The sequence below is a fragment of the Bos taurus genome, chromosome 7 (assembly GCF_002263795.3).
Source record: "Bos taurus isolate L1 Dominette 01449 registration number 42190680 breed Hereford chromosome 7, ARS-UCD2.0, whole genome shotgun sequence".
Lineage (NCBI taxonomy): Eukaryota > Metazoa > Chordata > Mammalia > Artiodactyla > Bovidae > Bos > Bos taurus.
Window position 1 is genome coordinate 862093 of NC_037334.1, and position 19894 is coordinate 881986.

The 19894-nt window shown below is 47.5% G+C and overlaps 1 protein-coding gene and 1 non-coding gene across 2 annotated transcripts in view; one reads left to right on the forward strand and one right to left on the reverse strand.

Moving 5' to 3' along the window:
* Window positions 1-2884: 2884 nt before the first annotated feature.
* GFPT2 (glutamine-fructose-6-phosphate transaminase 2) overlaps window positions 2885-19894 on the forward strand; it is a 45400-nt gene continuing 28390 nt past the window's right edge. The window contains 1 exon segment of the mRNA NM_001076883.1: window positions 2885-2947. Within this exon segment, the coding sequence (NP_001070351.1) occupies window positions 2941-2947 (7 nt within the window). The 5' untranslated portion in view covers window positions 2885-2940.
* Window positions 15279-15350, reverse strand: TRNAH-AUG (transfer RNA histidin (anticodon AUG)). The gene has a single exon. It is a non-coding gene; the product is annotated as a tRNA-His (tRNA).

Here is a 19894-nt window from a genome sequence, read left to right on the forward strand (position 1 = left end):
CTCTCTAGGCTCTGGAAGAAATGTCACAGCTGGGAAAACAGCTGAACAGGGCTGGTGGCCAGGAGATAGCAGGTACCTTCCATGTCCCCCAGAACAGCCACAGGACTCAGAAGAACTGTGTATGGGGTGCAGGAGAGCAGATCTTTGGGCTGTTTGGGAGAAAGCAGACCAATGAGCAAATCACCTGACTTTAAACGTTGACTTGAGGGTGAAAAAAAAAGTGTAGGAAACGAAGTCCTGTCTGTGTTTGCTGTTTGCAATACCAGGGTAAGCTCCCTGCTGGCCACAGGGGTCACTCCTCGAAAGAGCTAGCCATGGTGATCAGCCTGGGCACTAGACAACCAGCAGTCACCGGGAGTGGGCTCAGGGCCCTGCTCCACCAGGCCCTGTGGGCTTCTGGCTCCAGCTACCCAGGCTCACCCTTCTGGAAGCACAAGGACAGGGGCAGTCTGGGGAAGGGATCTATGGTCTCATATACTCCCGCCTAAGAGGGACCAAGTTGAGTCTCTTGATCCAGACCAGCCCCGTGGCTCCTGGCTTTGTGGCTTTGGTCAGATTGCTTAATTTCACCAAACCTCAGGGCCTCCTGAGCTGCCCCCACCCAGACAGGTCCTGGACAAGGTGAGACCAGGAAGGGGCTCCAGTCAGCAAGACCTTATGTGCTAGGGCCACCAGCTACCTAATTGTTCCCCTGAACCTCCTCTGGATCCCAGTTCCAACAGGTTGAAGGAATTAGGGTTAGACTTAGTTGCAAATGACAAAAGTCACTTCAGAGTGCCTCAAGTGAGGCACAGGAATTTATTGAGCCCTGATATTAAGAGGCCTAGGGAAAGATTGTGGCTTCAGGCTGAGATGAAACCGGAGGCTCCAAAAATATGTATCTTTCTCCATCCTAGGGATTTGCTTTGCTCTGGGTCCTTTGCTCTCAGAGAACCTCTCCCCACTCAACCCTGAAGGTGACAAGAGGGTTCCTGGCATCACCAGTCTACCCTCTAGCCAGCTGGACAAGGGACAAGCTCATCTTTTCTGTTGACCTCCCTCATGTCCATAAGCAGATTGTCAAGGGGCCAGCATGGGCCACACATTGATCCCTGAACCAACACCCAAGTTACCTATCGGTTATGTGGCCAGCCCCAGGCCACTGTCCTCCCAAAAGTCTCCCAGGGACTGGCCCCCAAAGCAGGGCAGCACTGCAGATACCTCTACAGGGGTCCTAGCATTCATGCCGTTCACCAGAGGGAGCTGTGAATTCCTGGGGAGGATAAGGGACAGATGTGGACCCTGCTAGGACCTCAGGGCTCCTGGTGTCTTGGTTCTAGCAGAGGGCCTAATAATATCACCCTATTCCCACCTCAGTTACAGAGGATGGAGGTCAGTCTGGGGCAGAACAGCCTCATCTCCCAACTCAAGTTCTAGCCCTCAGTCACAGGATCTTTGCACATATCAGTACCTCCCTTCTTGAGTCTGTTGACTTCCTCTGGCAACTGCCCCAGCTCTGTACTCACTTGCAGCAGCTCCAGCCCCTGCCTAGTTCCAGGCAGCCTGGCACCCTCCACATCAGCCAGGTCTGTCCCCTCTCTCTATATCCCACCTGGAACTGCCCAGCTCTCTGTGACACTGGACTAAGTGTCTGCCTCCCCACCACTTTGTAAGCACCACGAGGGCCCAAGCTAGATCTACTTTTACTCATCTTTAGGTCCCTACTACTAGGACAGGCACGAAGCCTCCTGCTCAGGAAAGAGGGAAGGAGTGAGTGAAAGTGACAGCCCACTGTGGAGGGGGAAAAGCACATGTGGCAGCTCCTGAAAACCACCTGTTTTCCAGCAGCTTTACTCCACCAACCCCCTCCTCACCGTTGCTCAGCCTCAGTTTTCTCAAAGGTCCAATGGGTACAATAAACACTTCCTCCTGCCAGGGCCTGCAGAGTCTTGTGATGCTAGAGACAGATTACATCAGGAAAACTGTTCTAGACAAGACATAGAAAGCTTCGTTTCCCGGCCCACCCCCCCCCCCCCGCCCCGCCCCCAATACGACTGAAGAGTATCTGTTTAGAATTTCAGATTTTTTTTTTTTTTAAGTAAAATAAAAAACACCAGATGGCCTCAAAGTACGCAAATGTTGGGCCAGTTCTCGTGACCTTCCTCGGGAGACCAAGCTGAAAGTGCAGAAAGGAGAGGAAGGGAAGGTCAGGAACTCAGGCTTCGGTGACTCACTGCGGGGCCAGATTACGGTTGCCGAGATTAGACCGGCCGAGCGCAGGCCAGCTGCGCCGAGAAGTGGGCCAGCACACCTCCGGGACTGGGTGGCTTCCTGGGCTCCCCCAGCTTTGCTCAATTCTTGGGGAATCCCGGCCTCCGATTTCCGGCTCTGCAGTAAATCCCAGGTTCAAGTTCTGACAGCGCCCCCGCTGCCGGATTTTGGCAAAGTCCCATTCCATCTCTGCGCCTACCTGTGCGCTGAGAGGGATCTAGCGCGCAGAGGGACGCACACTCGAAATGCGGTTTATTATGCGGGACATAGGGCTCTGTGACTTACACTTGATTAAATGACACCACATTACATCTCGGGAGGTGGGTTTCATTGCTATGCCCATTCTACAGACGGGGAAACTGAAGCACAGAGCGACTCAGGCCCCTGCATCTCGATCTGAACTCAGGAAGCTCGCTGCGACCACCAACCTGTTTCCTGGACCCACGTGTTACAGCCGGGGAGCCGCCCCTCGCCTGCGGCGTGCAGACTCCGGGGGGCCGGGTGCCCGCCGTTGTCACGACAACCAGCGGCCAATGGGGAGCGGACAGGCGGGAAGAGGCCCCGCCCCCGCCCCCGCCTCTGGCGGCGGGCTCCCGCTATAAGGGCCAGAGGCCGGGGCGCGCTCGGGAGTGTCGGCGGTTATCGGCGAGCGGAGGCCGGGTTCCAGGAGGGGCGCGAGGAGCAGCCGAGATGTGCGGTGAGTGCAGTGCCCACCGCCGCGGCGGCCGCGGGCTCCGGAGTCCCAGCCTCTCACAGCCTGGGCCCGAGAGCCGGGTGCCTGGGACTGAAGGCGGCGCGAAATAGGGGCGCCGACTGAGGAGGGGCTCTCGCGGGCTGGGCCTGCCTCCGAGTTGGTCGTCCCACTGCGGGGTGAAGGAGGGGGTCGCCTCACCCCAGTCTGCATCCCACAGCGGGGAGGGAATTGGTCCTGTCCTGGGCCCTCGAAACACAGAGGTGTGTTTCCTCTGCACCTCATGTGCAGTGAGGAAAGAGCCCCCAAGTCTCCCACAAAGGCGGCCAAACGCAAGCTAGCGTGCTCCCCGGGCTCGGGGTGCCCATCCCGCCTCTCCATCTCCAGCAACTGAGGAGAGGCGACCACACCTGCTCCGCCCCGGTGGTGTGGGGAGCGGCCCCTGGTGCGCTCGGGAAGGGCCTGTGCGTCCTCCTCGCGTCCCAAAGTGAACTTCTTGTCCCTAGAAGGGTGGATTCCGTATTGTCGCCCCTTTATTGCAAAAAGCGCTCGACGAGGCGCGGGGAAGGAGCAACACCAACCCCCGAGCGTCGGGCGGAATCTGGAAGAAGCCCTAGACTGGGAGAGGGCTGGGGCCCCCGCCTCTTGAGTACCGCGGTGACCCCTTAACGGTGGGGAGGGCGGCCCGGCCCGGCGCGCGCATCACCGATCCCTTACTCTCTCTGCTGGGTCGCCACCCTGCTGGGGACAGGGCTGAGAACTTCTGCTGGGACAAAAGGTCACTGTGCCTTTTTTTTTTTTTTTTTCAATTGAGTGGGATTCAGTTACCCATTTCAGCCTCCTGTGGGTGGAGGACCTGTTGGAACGTTTGAAGCCGTGAAAGGCCTCTGTCTGACTTTGCTGAGGGCTACTGGGGTGGAGTGTGCCAGCGGTGAGCTGTGGGCCAAAGTCTGTACAGGCCTTGTTTCTGAGGCCAGGCGCTCCTGTAAAAGTGAAAAAGGACCGACTGATGGAGGAGCAGGCAGCCGACTTTTGGGATGCAGCCTGCCCCAGGCCAAACAGACATCAATTTAAATTCCGTAACTCTCAGCAAAAATGTCAAGATTCCTGGGCATCATTGGTATTGTATATAATGGACTGCCTGTAGGCCATTCCTGGGGAGAGAGAGAAGACAAAGGTGGCAATTTTGCCAAAAGGCTTTGTGTTCCAAACTCCTTAGTGTGGCATTCAAGGCCCTTGGCCCCCTGGTGGTCTTAGAGCCAGACTGGTACACTGAGATCCTCCCACTGGGCCTGCCCCTCTAACATGAGCAGCCTCTCCCTCCTTCTTCCTCTCAGATGCCCTTCTGCCCTTACAACCACCTTAACTTCCATCCCAACTTTGGTTTGTAACTAACCCATCAGGGCTCCACACTGGTACACCCCACCCTCCAGCCCTCAGTGAAGTCAAGTCTTGTGGAATTCCTGCCTGGGAAAGTTGTTTCCTTTTCTTGTAGCCAAGAGAAAGTCTTAGCTGGGCGCTAATGTGTCTTTTCGGAGAAGGCAATGGCACCCCACTCCAGTACTCTTGCCTGGAAAATCCCATGGACAGAGGAGCCTGAAAGGCTGCAGTCCATGGGGTCGCTGAGGGTCGGACACGACTAAGTAATTTCACTTTCACTTTTCATTTTCATGCATTGGAGAAGGAAATGGCAACCCACTCCAGTGTTCTTGCCTAGAGAATCCCAGGGATGGCGGAGCCTGGTGGGCTGCCGTCTGTGGGGTCGCACAGAGTCGGACACGACTGAAATGACTTAGCAATAGCGATAGCAATGTGTCTTTTACATATTTCTGATTCTTGCGCAGAGGAAGCTGTCCTGGGCTCGGAGCTTACAGCAATAGTGGGCTGGAATTGAACCCATTGGTTTGGTTTGTTAGTGTTTTTTTGGATTATTGTATGGTCTGTATATATATGGCAAGTGATACTGGTTTTCCTTTATGTTTGTTTTCCTTTTGTAATGAACTTGTTTAAGTTTTGGAACTTTTGTCAAATTTATAGAAAAATATTCAAGAAATGATTGTGCATTTGATACCAGGATAGTGCAAAAATCACGAAGGTGCTCCTGGAATAAACCAGTTACCCTCTTCACTTTACATTTGGGGAAATTGAGGCCCAGGGAAATCTGTGCACATCTTTGAGCAGTTGTTTTCTCTGGACTGGCTGTGGCTCCACTGGGATCTGCCACCTTAAAGCCATCTCAGAGCTCAGATCTCTGGAGCTGGTTCTGCAGGGGTCAGCAGGAGTTGAACTAGAGGTCTTTCCTTATCAGTTGCTGATGACCAGGCTCACAGTGGCTCCTGATCCCCCTTCTCTTTGCTGCTTCTCCTACAGGAAGCTAGACCCAGTTGTAGTCAACCCTTCGCGCAGTATGCAGATGACCCTCAAAGTTTCAGTGAACTGAGAAGTTTAGCCTGGCAGCCCCATGCCAGACCAGCGGACAGACATCTTTCTGTTTGGTGTAGAAACAGAAACTTAATTTTTTTAATTACTGTAGTTACCAAGCTACACAATAGGGAAATTTCACATAATTAGGTAGGATTTTGACTTCCCTTGAAAAAATCCAAAGATGAGCAACTCTGAGTCCGTGTTTCTGAATAGTTTACAGTGGCCCCTGGAATGACAGGTGCAGACTCCCTTGTTCTCCCACGATGACTCAGCTGCCTCACTCACAGATGTTACCTGATGGCCCCCATGCAGTCTGAGCTTGGGACCCCAGCATAGTGGAGACAGGGACACTGAGTTTCCCCAGAAGAGAGGGGGGGACCTGGGACAGTGCCACAGGCCTGATTTCAAGAATGAGCTCTGCAGAGAGAAGAGGGTGCTAGGCATACCAGACTGAAGGCACAGCATATGCAAGGGCATGGTGGCATGCATGCGTGGGGATTTGACAGAAAGAATTGCGTGTCCTGTCTGTGAATTCTTAAATCTTCTCTGTCCTTCATATATATGTCTGTTTGTGCTCAGTCATGTCCGACTCTTTGCAACTCTCTGGACAGTAGCCCTCCAGGCTCCTCTGTCCATAGCATTTCCCAGGCAAGAGTACTAGAGTGGGTTGCCATTTCCTACTATAACCATATATGTTTAGTAACCTTTTTGTGGGCCATTATTCATCCTACTGCAGTTGGATTCTTGCATTCAGATGCTTTCCCTAAGAAGAGTCCAGTATTGCCGATTCCACGTAGCCACAGATTGTCCAGATAGCCAGAAGCATATTGACCAGAGAGCTCCTGGTCAACACCCAACTCCTGTGGTCCCAGCACTCCACTCTCAAACTAGAGCCACTGCAGTCAGGAGGTGAACATGGGCATCAGTTAAATATCCCTTCCTTCACTGGCATCATGCTACATACCCAGTTGGACCAAGTAGTTTTCATACTTTCTCTAAAAGTCAGTTCCCATGTCATATAAATAATGTGCATCTTGCTCTCCACGCATGTAGGTAATACCCTTTCCACCTACCTCTTTCTGCAAGACACAGGCATGGTTTTATTCCCCAGAATCAAGGCAGGCCAGGACACACACACACACTACACACACCGTCTGCACAGGGGTCTTTCAGGAGAGTTTGTCAGGTGCTTATGGGGGTTTGCTTGCCTCTTGTCTTAGCTGAGGAAACAGCAAGTCAGGGAGATTACTTGACTCAGGAGAGCTCATCTTTCTGTCCCAAAGTTCTTTTGGCTCTCAGAACCCTGTCATATTTGACACTCCCTTCCTCCTTGTAACAGTTCAGTTCATGAATGGATACCTCAGAAGAGACTGGGCTTGAGTTGATAGAGCACAGACTCGGGGGTCAAGTCACCTAGCTTGTTGCCTCTCCAAGTCACAGGAATCTTGAGAAACAGAACCCCCTACCCAGTGATGTGCAGATAAATGTTAAACAACTCTTTAGCTCTTTAGTTCATCAGTTTCTGTGGTAAGAATACTCTTACCATGGCTGATTTCAGGTAGGTCATCAAATATGAGGTCCCTGAGCTTAGCACTGGGAAGAGACGCACACAGTTGGTCCTTAGGAGCCAGTCTTAGGAGCTTCCGAACACCAGTGCCCCTACTTGTGGGACTTTTCTGGCACTCTCATGTGGAGGGCTGCAGCGAGGCCAGCAGAGCAGGGGCTCTGCACAAGCTGCTACCCTCCTCCTGCTCCTGTTCCTCCTCCTCTCCATCATCATGCCATTTCCCCATCAGTCTTATTCATCAGGGGTTTCCCAAGGTCCGAGAAACCTTCTGGAGATTTTGTGATATAAGATTAGCAAATGGGGCTTTTTAAATTGAGTTTATTTTTATATTTAGCAAAAATTTGCTTATGAAGGAATAGGAACTTGAGGTTACACTCTTGGGAGAAAGTTATGAAGATACATTAGATGCAAAGCCAAGTAATTTCATCTAGTCATCTGCCCCTTTAATTTTCAAAGGAAATATTTCACTGTAAAGAAAAGAAAAAAAAAAGAAACAGTTTAGCCAAATATGACAGTTTGAACTTTTTTCTTGAAAGTTTTTCAGTACAGAGTATTTATGTGTTGCTTCCCCTTTGTTTTGGTGAAATGGTGAAATGCTAATGGCACAGGGACACCACGAGTTTTTTGTTAAAAAGAAAAATGCCTTGCTCACATTTACCATGGAAAGCAGAGTCTCCGATTATTCCAGGGGTTCAAGTGCTGTAGTAACTTTAACCCTGGGAGTCCCGAGGAGGCCTGAAGTAGGGTAAGGCTGTCCCCAGAGGAGCCAACCCCCTCCTGACCCTGAGCCAGGCCTGGGGGCTCCTCTGCCTCTGCTTGAGGACCCAGCTGTGGGATCTCGTGCTTCCTTCACACCTCCGTCTTTACTCACTTTACTCTCACTCTGCAGGGAAGCAGCAGGAATTGTCATCCGGGCTTCATGAATAAAGTAGCCTCCCCTGGTCTGCATGAGGGAGGCCTGGACATCCAGAGAGTCCAAAGCCCCCTCTCGCAGCCCTTGCTCTTGGCCTGGTGGCCTCCCTCCTGGGAGGCCTCACCTGGAAGAGTATACTCCTACCTCCCCTGGCATGCCACACACACACACACACACCTGACACTCAAGCACAAACTCACACACAGGTACTCACTCACACAATACACACCCAACACACATACCTGACACTCAAACACACACATACTCTCTTACACACACACACACACACACACACACACACACACCCCACGTACCACACACACACAGGAATTCTATGATGCAGAGATCTCATTGGCCATGTCTTCCAGTTTAGGACTCAGAATATTATCTAATCTCTACGAAGCTCATGGACTAAGGACATCAGATGCTTCAATTCAGAAAAGCATTATTGGTAGTAGTGGAAAGAGCAACCTCTGACTGGAGGATGCCAGCCTGCTGAGTGGTGACATAGCCCTAATGGAGTAAGTCCCTACCCTGTGTGAGGTACAGGTGGTACTCTGTCTTGGACTGTCCACCCTCAATCATAGGGCAGTGCTTTTCATTGAGAAGCTGATCCTTGGAAAGATGGAGAGGTTTTCAAAAACTATAGCCACAGAATCAGAATATGGACCCCAATCCACCCTCTGTGGACTTAGACCTTCTTCCCTCATTGTCCAAGCCCCAAATGACCCCTCTCCCCATTTGGTACCCCTACACCCTAGGGGTAGGTTCCAAGAGTTCAGAGATCCTAGTTCTGGCTAGAAATCCAGAAACATTGCCCCTCCATCTGGTCATTGTTATAAAAACAAATTCACTTGAAGGTTTGAAGCACCCCTGCCTTCATGGATGGACCTCTGTGGTGCCTTTGGTCCTGAGTCCCTAGATGATCTCTCAAGCCATATTTGAAGGGAGCATTAGAATTCGCAGACCCCCAAGGTGGGCTGGGCCAAGGGGCCACAGTCCCCCTCAAAGGGCTTGTCTCTGTCTTGCATCACATGTGTAGTCTCTTCTGGAGTTCCTCTGTGTTTATCTGTGTTTTTCTCCCTTTAGAACCTTTTCTCACTCTTCTTATCAGTTTTAAGAGTGGGACCCTGAAAACACAAAAAACCTCAAATAGTGAGAAAGAAGAATGGGAATGGAGGAATCAACCTTCCTGACTTCAGACTATACTACAAAGCTACAGTCATCAAGACAGTATGGTACTGGCACAAAGACAGAAATATAGATCAGCAGAACAAAATAGAAAGCCCAGAGATAAATCCACACACCTATGGACATCTTTTCTTTGACAAAGGAGTCTAAAATATACAACGGAGAAAAGACAATCTCTTTAACTAGTGGTGCTGGGAAAACTGATCAACCACCTGTAAAATAATGAAACTGGAATACTTTCTAACACCATACACAAAAATAAACTAAAAAATGGATTAAAGATCTAAATGTAAGACTGGAAACTATAAAACTCCTAGAGGAGAACATAGGAAGAACACTCTCTAACATAAATCACAGCAAGATCCTCTATGACCCACCTCCCAGAGTAATGGAAATAAAAGCAAAAATAAACAGTTTGGACCTAATTAAACTTAAAAGCTTTTGCACAATGAAGGAAACTATAAGCTAGGTGAAAAGGCAGCCTCCAGAATGGGAGAAAATAATAGCAAATGAAGCAACTGACAAAGAATTAATCTCAAAAATATATAAGCAACTCCTGCAGCTCAATACTAGAAAAATGAACAACCCCATCAAGAACTAAACAGACATTTCTCTGAAGAAGACATACAGATGGCTAATAAACACATGAAAAGATGCTCAACATCACTCATTATCAGAGAAATGCAAATCAAAACCACAATGAGGTACCCTCTCATGCCGGTCAGAATGGCTGCCATCAAAAAGTCTACAAACAGTAAATGCTGGAGAAGCTGTGGAGAAAAGGGAACCCTCTTACACTGTTGGTGGGAATGCAAACTAGTACAGCCACTATGGAGAACAATGTGGACATTCCTTAAAAAAAACTGGAAATAGAACTGCCATATGACCCAGCAATCGCACTGCTGGACATACACACCGCACCGAAGAAACCAGAATTGAAAGAGACACGTGTACGGCAATGTACATCGCAGCACTGTTTACAATAGGCAGGACATGGAAGCAACCTAGATGTCCATCAGGAGATGAATGGATAAGAAAGCTGTGGTACATATACACAATGGAATATTACTCAGCTATAAAAATGAATACATTTGAGTCAGTTCTAATGAGGTGGATGAAACTGGAGCCTATTATGCAAGAGTGAAGTAAGTCAGAAAGAGAAACACCAATACAGTCTATTAACACATATATATATGGAATTTAGAAAGACAATAACAACAACCCTATATACAAGACAGCAAAAGAGACACAGATGTAAAGAACAGATTTTTGGACTCTGTGGGAGAAGGCGAGGTGGGATGATTTGAGAGAATAGCATTGAGACAAGTATATTACCATATGTAAAATAGATGACCAATGCAAGTTTGATGCATGAAGCAGGACACTCAAAGCTGGTACTCTGGGGCCACCCAGAGGGATAGGGTAGGGAGGGAGGTGGGAAGGGGTTCAGGATGGGGGGACACATGTGCACATGTGGCTGATTCAGGTCCATGTATGGCAAAAACCATCACAATGTTGTAAAGTAATTATCTTCCAATTAAACAAAATTTTTTTAAAAAGACTCCGAAAAGCTGTTTGGAGGCTCTGGATGCCAGGATGGCAGAGTGGGCACAGGATATACCCTGAGCTGCAGTGGGTATATCCTGGGCCAAGGCAGCCTCTGCCCCAGGCCTGGGCATTTCTCCAACCAACTTGGAGGGATTTTGCCATCCCTCTTGGGCAACAGAGGGAGGTATGTAGTGAGAACCAGCCTTGCTGTGGCTTGCCTCTGCCCTGTGGGGAGGGGGCTGGATGGGAAGAGAAAGCTGGAGTCAGAAAAAGGAGTGTCCCATGGAGGGGTTGACCTCCTAAGGGTCAGGGGAGAGTGTATCAGGATGGCCTGGACCCCACCTGGGAGTTCTGAGTGTGTCCATCAGCAGCCAGGTGGGCATCTCCCCACAGGCCAAATCCCATCTGCCAACTATTTAGAATCCCCTAACTAGGATTCTGAGACAGGTCTTATGCTAATTTGGGGGGCAGCAGCGTTGAGCCGCCTACAGTCAGGTACACCTAGTTGTGAATTGCTCAACTCTGGCCTTGGAGCCAGAAATGCCCTGTCTGTCCGTGGGAGCCACAGCCTGAGCATAGGCATTGTGAGGTTTAGATAAAATGAGATTGATGCATGGGAAGGCTTCATAACTGATTGTAGTAATGGTTGTGATTTACTTTGCAGCCCCTTCTGGGATCCTTCCCCAGGACATGGTCCATTTATCTAGAAGGCTGTCCACTCCAGCCCTAGTATGCTCAAAGTACACGGTAGCTGGGGGTGGGTGTTGCTGGGGCATATGTCTTTGTGCTTGATTGTCTTGGGATTACCACAGGAGCAGTGCCTTCCTGCCCTGGTGAAAGGAGCTAACATGCAGGGACATCAGGCTCAGCACTACCTACCTCTCTGGCCTTTCTGTCCCCAGTGTTTACACGTTGGGGTTCTCGCTGCTTGTGCATTGAGAGTGGCTGTCTCCAGCCCAGCTCAAAGGTCACCTTCTCTAAGATCAACTCCCTAAACCTGTTCATTTATTGATGCATTTATTCATTCAAAAAAATAGTTACTGAGCATCTAAAATGTACCTGGCTCTGCTCTGGGTTCCGGGCAATGAATAAGCAATGGATAAGACAAATAAACAAGACAGGTGTGGTCTCCATCCTCATGAAGGTTATAATCTGGAAGGGAGTCAGACAGAAGACAAGAAGGGAAGTGCTATACAGGAAATAAAGGGGTATGTGACTTTTTAAAAGTTGGGAGAGGGGACAGCCTGCAATAGGCCAGGTGGGTGACCTGTCAGCTGGCACCTGCAGGATGAATTGAAGCCACCTCTTCAGAGAGCCAGTCCCAGAGTCCTCTGCCCCTTTCCCACCTCTCAGCATCTGGCCTCTCTGCCTGCAAATCTCCTGAACAGGGGGGTGGTCCCTGTGTACCACGTCCTCTCATGACTCGCCCTGCAAGGCCCCCTGACTGGTCCGTCTCAGCAGCACCTACCTCAGTGATGTGGCCCCTGTGGGTCAGAGAAATGTGTATGGAATGATTTACATCTTAATCAAGTTGTCACCAGATCACACATTTGGTTTAACCATCATTTCTCCAAGGAGAAAGCCAAAAACAAATAACTAAAATGATACTATTTTCCTTGTGGTTTTATTTAATCATTTTTCAAGAGCTTCTTGTATGCCCTGTGCATACCTGCATTTGTGCCACATGCTCCCCAGGAGGAAGAAGCTCCTTGCCTGCTCCGTTTTCACAGACACAGGCACTACTCTGCAGCAGACACTGTTCCTGTTGCTTTACAAAGACTCCTGTGAATTCTCTCAACAACCCTGGGAAGTAGGTGCTGCCATCACCATGCTCCCCTGGGAGCTCAGTGACTTGCTCCAGGCCACATAGACACAACAAGGGGTGGGCTGGGATTTGAAATCAATACTTGGCAAAGGCCGCAGGTGGTAGCTGCTACCTCCGTGCTTCTCACTGTCACAGACTAGTGAGCAGGCGAAAGAGGAGTCACTCAGGTGGCTGTCTTTTTCCATATGAGACTGGCTGTAAGACAGTGCTTTCTCCCTTGCTGAGGCTACTGTTCCTCCAGGTGAGCAGAACTGGGGAGCTACATTGAGGTCGAACTGGGCTAGATGACAATCTACCCACCACTCTCAATATATATAGCAGCATCTAGTAAAATACTATATGCAGGCACACAGCAAAGTATCCTGACTGTACAAAAAGGACATATGCAGTGGAAAAGAAATGTCTGCCTTTTGTCCAGCATCCTTATCAGAGGCCGCCACTGCTCCCCGGATCTCCCAGAAATATTCTACGTGTCTTCCTGCCCCACCTTAGATAGTTTACACATACTCTGCAGGCCACTTTTTCGCTTGACACATCTTGGAGATGTAGGTTGTTTTCCAAGAGAACACACAGCTTTCCCTTATGCTCTGTGTAGGGCTGCCTGCCTGTGGCCCAGCAGTGGCCGTGTGTGGCTGCGCCATCACTTAACTTGCGCCCTGCCAGGCACCAGGCTGTCCCCAGTCTTCAGCTACTACAAACAGCTCTGAGCAATGATCTTCATACATGCACACTTCAATCTCAGCACAGATATCTGCTTAGATACATTCCTAGAAGTGCAGAAGCTTGATCACCAGATGTGTACATTTTAATTTGAGAGATTGCAAATTGCCTTCCAAGAGAGTGCACAAATTTAAACTCTTATTGTCAAAAACTGGTTAATCTTAACTGATTTCATAGGTAAAAAATGGATTCTCTCTGCAGCTCTTAGTGCTGATGGAAGGGATTCCAGAAGGGAAATCGGACATGAATAGCAAGCAAGATTCCTAAGAAAGCAGCTTTGTATTCTATTTCATTATTTTTAAAACAGTAAGAGCCTCACGGAGGTGCTGGTTTATTCGCTCTCATCTGGTAGCATGCAGGGAGAGTGCAGCCAAGAGCAGAGGAGAGAAACAGTGCTTAAAAGAACTTACTGAACACATGTCGGTATGCTAGAGATTTCATGTTAAAAGTTAGATTTATGCCTTCTTGCGCAAAAACCTTGAAAACCACTTCTTGGCAACCCCTCTCACCACAGTAATCAACCAAACAGTGTCTGAGTGGCTGCCAAGCCTCCCAACTGGGTGTGGACACAGCTGGTGCTCCTGAGGGCCAGGACCCTTTAGCCGTTCCAGCTTCTTCCAGCCCATCAGGGACTGTGGAACAGCAGTCAAGGCAGCCACAACCAAGGAGGCTGTTGCAGATCTCAGAGCCAGAGATGTATATGTGCCTGACATGAGTTCAGAAGTGAAGTGTGACCCAGAGGAAGGGGAATTACAGGGCGGAATTGGAGAGCAGAGCCATACAGCACTCTTTGGGAAGAGCATTTTGGATTTAAAAGAACTGGCCTGTGGGTGGGCCTTTGTGTCATTTGCAGTGGCTGTTAGCTCTGTTTTGTGAGGGGCAGGTATAATTCTAGAACGATTCCCAAGGTGCCAGGAAAGTTTCACAGTTTAAAAGATACAAAAATGGTTTAGTGAGTTACTCCGTCCTTCATATAACCATCTCTCATAGCTCTGTGCTCTTTACATTGACTGGAATTTCACTATATCCCTCCAGGGAACTTCCTGCCTTTTTTTTTTTTTCCCCAGAAAAGTTAATACTATGAAAAGTTTTACCTAATCATAGATTTTGGTGATGGCTACACAACTCTGTGAATATACTTAAAAACCATTGTATTATACACTATTTCAAGTGTATCCTATTATGGTATGTAACTTATGAGAAATGCTGGGCCGGATGAGGTACAAGCTGGAATCAAGATAGGTGGAAGAAACAACAACCTCCACTAGGCGGATGATACCACTCTAATGGCAGAAAGCCTCTTGATGAAGGTGAAGGAGGAGAGTGAAAGAGCTGGCTTAAGACTAAATATTTAAAAAAACTAAGATCATGGCGTCCACTCCCATTAGTGCATGGTAAATAGAAGGGGAAAGGTGGAAGTAGTGACAGATTTCCTCTTCCTGGGCTCCAAAATCATGGTGAATTGTGACTGCAGCCATGAAATCAGAAGACAATTGCTTCTTGGCAGGAAAGCGATGACAAACCTAGGCAATGTGTTGAAAAGCAGAGACATTACTGATAAAAGTCCGTATAGTCAATATGGTCTTCCCCGTGGTCAGGTACAATTGTGAGAACTGGACCGTAAAGAAGGCAGAATGCCAAAGAATTGATGCCTTGAACTGGGGTGCTGGAGGAGACAGCTGCAAGTCCCTTGGACAGCAAGGAGATCAAATCAGTCAATCTTAAGGGAGATCAATCCTGAATATTCACTGGAATGTCTGATACGGAAGCTCTAGTATTTTGGTCATCTGATGTGAACAGACAACTCATTGGAAAAGTCCCTGATGCTGGGAAAGATTGAGAGCAGAAGGAAGATAAATGGCTGGATGGCATCACTGGTGCAATGAACATGAACTTGGTCAAACTCTGGGAGATGGTGAGGGACAGGGAGGCCTGGTATGCTGCAGTCCATGGGGTCGCAAAGAGTCAGACATGACTGGGCGACTGAACAACAACAATATATGACTTGTATCCCAACGGTGGTGGTTTAGTTGCTCAGTCGTGTCCAACTCTGCAACCCTGTGGACTGTAGCCTGCCAGGCTCCTCTGTCCATGGGGTTTCCCAGGCAAGAATACTGGAGTTGGTTGTCATTTTCTTCTCCAGGGGATCTTCCCAAACCAGGGATTGAACCTGGGTCTCCTGCATCATAGGCAGATTCTTTACCAACTGAGCCATCAGGGAAGCCCCTGTATCATAATAGAGCTGTTAAAAATTTACATTAAAAAGTAATGGTCTTTTTTTATATTTAAGTAAGTTGACAAAAGTACATCTTCTGGCCAGACATGTTTAGGTTTGAAGTGTAGCATAAATTGTGAGCTCTTGAAGCACAGATGCTTAGCTGGGGAAGTGCTTCTCACCTGACCTAGAAGACAAAAATAACTGACTACGAAAATTATCCTTGGCCATTTTTAAAAGAAAACATCTGTAACTTCTCAGAAAGCACACTGCGCATGTTTTAAAATATAAATCCTGCATCTTAATACTTGTGTGCAAATATATCCTATATACAGTAGCATACAGTACCTAGAAATGCAAAATATAATATTTAGCACTGTATAATTTTATGATCTTTTTTTGACTGTGTCTAGATTAATTTTAGCAAGTTAAATTTCATGTGATGTGACCCTTGTTACTGCTTCAGTTCATTTCAGTTCAGTTGCTCAGTCATATCCGACTCTTTGCAACTGCATGGACTGCAGCATACCAGGCCTGCCTATCCCTCACCATCTTCCGTAGTTTGCCCAAGTTCACATTCAATGAATCAGTAATGCTGTCCAGCCATCTTCCCTGTCCATCGCCAGCTCCTGAAGCTTGCTCAAACTCATATCCATCAAGTCAGTGGAATATAATATTTACTTAATTGAAATTTAATCATTCATTCATTTATACAGTATTAACTTGAATATAATCTAGAAACATCACAGAAATATCACATGAGTGGTTTGCTATATAATCATTATCAGTCCTCAGTTACATGCTGGCAGGTTGCCCTCTCCAAGGTTTATCTTTCGCAAATTTTTTCTCCAGTTTTATTGAGATATAGTTGACATATAACATTGTGTAAGTTTAAGGTACACAATATCAGTTCAGTTCAGTTGCTCAGTTGTGTCTGACTCTTTGTGACCCCATGGACTGCAGCACACTAGGCCTCCCTATTCATCACCAACTCCCAGAGCTTACTCAAACTCATGTCCATCGAGTCAGTGATGCCATCCAACCATCTTATCCTCTGTCATCCCCTTCTCCTCCTGCCTTCAGTCTTTCCCAGCATCAGGGTCTTTCCAATGAGTCAGTTCTTCTCATCAGTTGGCCAAAGTATTGGAGCTTCAGCTTCAGCACCAGTCCTTCCAATGAATATTTAGGACTGACTGGTACACAACATAGTGATTTGTATACGTATATATGTATTGGTATGTGTTATATTTGTATCTGTTTATGTATATACATGGGCTTCCAAGGTGATGCTAACAGTAAAGAACCTGCCTGCCAATGCAGGAGACATGAGAGATGCGGGTTTGATCCTTGGGTCAGGAAGATCCTCTGGAGGAGGGCATGGCAAAACCCACTCCAGTATTCTTACCTGGAGAATCCCCATGGACAGAGGAGCCTGGAAGGCTACAGTCCATGGGGTTGCAAAGAGTCAGACGTGACTGAAGTAACTTAGCACGCATTCATGCATGTATATACATAATGCAGAATGATTACCCCCAGTAAGATTAATTAACATTCATCACCTCACATAATTAAAATTTTTTCACTGTGATAACAGCATTTAAGATCTACTGTTTTAGCAACTTTGAAATATACAGTAGAATATTATTAACTGTAGTTGCCATGCTGTACATTACATCCAAAGAATTAATCTTATAACTGGAAGTTTGTACCTGTGGACCACCTTCACCTAATTCCCTCACCCCTTACCCCCTACCTCTGGAAACCACTAATCTGATTTCTTTATTCATGAGTTCGTTTTTTTAGATTCTATATATAAGTGAGATCATACAATATTTGCCTTTCTCTGTCTGATATATTTCACTTAGCATATTGCCCTTAAGATTCATGCATATTGTCACAAATGGCAGGATTTCTTTCTTTTTTATGGCTGGATGATATTCCATTAATATTACATATATATATTCTTTGGTTTCTTTGTGCATTCATCCATCAATGGACTCTTAAGTTAATACAGATTTGTGGTCATTTTGTTCAGCATCCCTGGTGGCTCAGACAGTAAAAGAATTCACCTGCAATGCAGGAGACTTGGGTTCAGTCCCTGGATTGGGAAGATCCCCTGGAGAAGGGAATGGCAATTCACTCCAGTATACTTTTCTGGAGAATTCCATGGACAGAGGAGTCTGGCAGGCTACAGTCCATGGGGTCTCAAAGTGTCAGACACAACTGAGCAACTAACCCTTATTTCCTTACTCTACACTATTCCACGTGCATTTATTGAACAAGGACCATGTGCCAAGACACAGTAAGAAATATAAAGATAGAAGCACCTGCCTGTGACTTTGTCAGGAGATTTAGCTGTCTCAGGATGTAAGAGTACTGGGCAGCCACCAGAGCAAGCGAACACTTCTGGCCAGGGCCCGGATAAGCCTGCCCCAGAAGGTGGGGTTGGAGCTGAACTGTGAGAGAGGCAAGTTTTCCTATGTAGGGCAAAAGGACAGAGAGATGATGTTTTGGAACACTCCCAGAGCAAGACAGACACAGACCTAGGGTTCATAGTCTCAAGCACTGGAGTGGAGGAGTTTGAAAAGAACCAACATGATGACTTTTTTCCTATTTGGGAAAATCTTGTTTTGATATATAAATGCTGAAAATAAAGCCAAACAAAATCTTCTTGACTGATAGGCCTTCCTTGATGATAAGGATTCTCTGTGGGGCCAGGAGATGATTTTATGCTTGCTATTCACGACCAAGATAATCACGATGGTGTGATCACTGACCTAGAGCCAGACATCCTGGAATGTGAAGTCAAGTGGGCCTTAGAAAGCATCACTACGAACAAAGCTAGTGGAGGTGATGGAATTCCAGTTAAGCTCTTCCAAATCCTGAAAGATGATGCTGTGAAAGTGCTGCACTCAATATGCCAGCAAATTTGGAAAACTCAGCAGTGGCCACAGGACTGAAAAAGGTCAGTTTTCATTCCAATCCCAAAGAAAGGCAATGCCAAAGAATGCTCAAACTACCACACGATTGCACTCATCTCACATGCTAGTAAAGTAATGCTCAAAATTCTCCAAGCCAGGCTTCAGCAATACGTGAACCATGAACTTCCAGATGTTCAAGCTGGTTTTAGAAAAGGCAGAGGAACCAGAGATCAAATTTCCAACATCCGCTGGATCATCAAAAAAGTAAGAGAGTTCCAGAAAAACATCTATCTCCACTTTATTGACTATGCCAAAGCCTTTGACTGTGTGTATGACAATAAACTGTGGAAAATTCTTCAAGAGATGGGAATACCAGACCACCTGACCTGCCTCTTGGGAAACCTGTATGCAGGTCAGGAAGCAACAGTTAGAACTGGACATGGAACAACGACTAGTTCCAAATAGGAAAAGGAGGATGTCAAGGCTGTATATTGTCACCCTGCTTATTTAACTTATATACAGAGTACATCATGAGAAACGGTAGCCTGGAAGAAGCACAAGCTGGAATCAAGATTGCCAGGAGAAATATCAATAACCTGAGATATGCAGATGACACCACCCTTATGGCAGAAAGTGAAGAGGAACTAAAAATCCTCTTGAAAGTAAAAGAGGAGAGTGAAAAAGTTGGCTTAAAGCTCAACATTCAGAAAATGAAGATCATGGCATCTGGTTCCGTCACTTCATGGGAAATAGATGGGGAAACAGTGGAAACAGTGTCAGACTATTTTGGGGGGTTCCAAAATCACTGCAGATGGTGATTGCAGCCATGAAATTAAAAGATGCTTACTCCTTGGAAGGAAGGTTATGACCAACCTAGATAGCATATTCAAAAGCAGAGACATTACTTTGCCAACAAAGGTCCGTCTAGTCAAGGCCAAAACTTAGTGGCCAAGTTTTTCCAGTGGTCATGTATGGATGTGAAAGTTGGACTGTGAAGAAGGCTGAGCACCGAAGAATTGGTGCTTTTGCACTGTGGTGTTGGAGAAGACTCTTGAGAGTCCTTGGACTGCAAGGAGATCCAACCAGTCCATCCTAAAGGAAATCAGTCTTAGGTGTTCTTTGGAAGGACTGATGGCCTGATGCAAAGAGTTGACTCATTGGAAAAGACTCTGATGCTGGGAGGGATTGGAAGAGGAGGAGAAGGGGATGACAGAGGATGAGATGGCTGGATGGCATCACCGACTCAATGGACATGACTTTGTGTGAACTCCAGGAGTTGGTGATGGACAGGGAGGCCTGGCGTGCTACAATTCATGGGGTCGCAAAGAGTCGGACACAACTGAGCGACTGAACTGAACTGAACTGATTGTATAAGAGTAGTGCTTGTTGAATGTAATGCTCCAAGCCACAAGGCCAAGTGGAAAGTGGAACTAAGGCCCCAGCCCCTGCTCCTACCTGTGGCGGGAGGCTGGGGTGATCTCCTTATCACTCTTCCCAGGAGTGTTCGGTGCAAACCAAGGAGTTCATGTAGTGGGGACTGCCGGGTGTCCGTAGGTAGTTACTTTGTTTTGCTGATCTTTTCTGTTATAAATGCTGCCACAGTGAACGATGTCTTCTGCAAGTACGTCC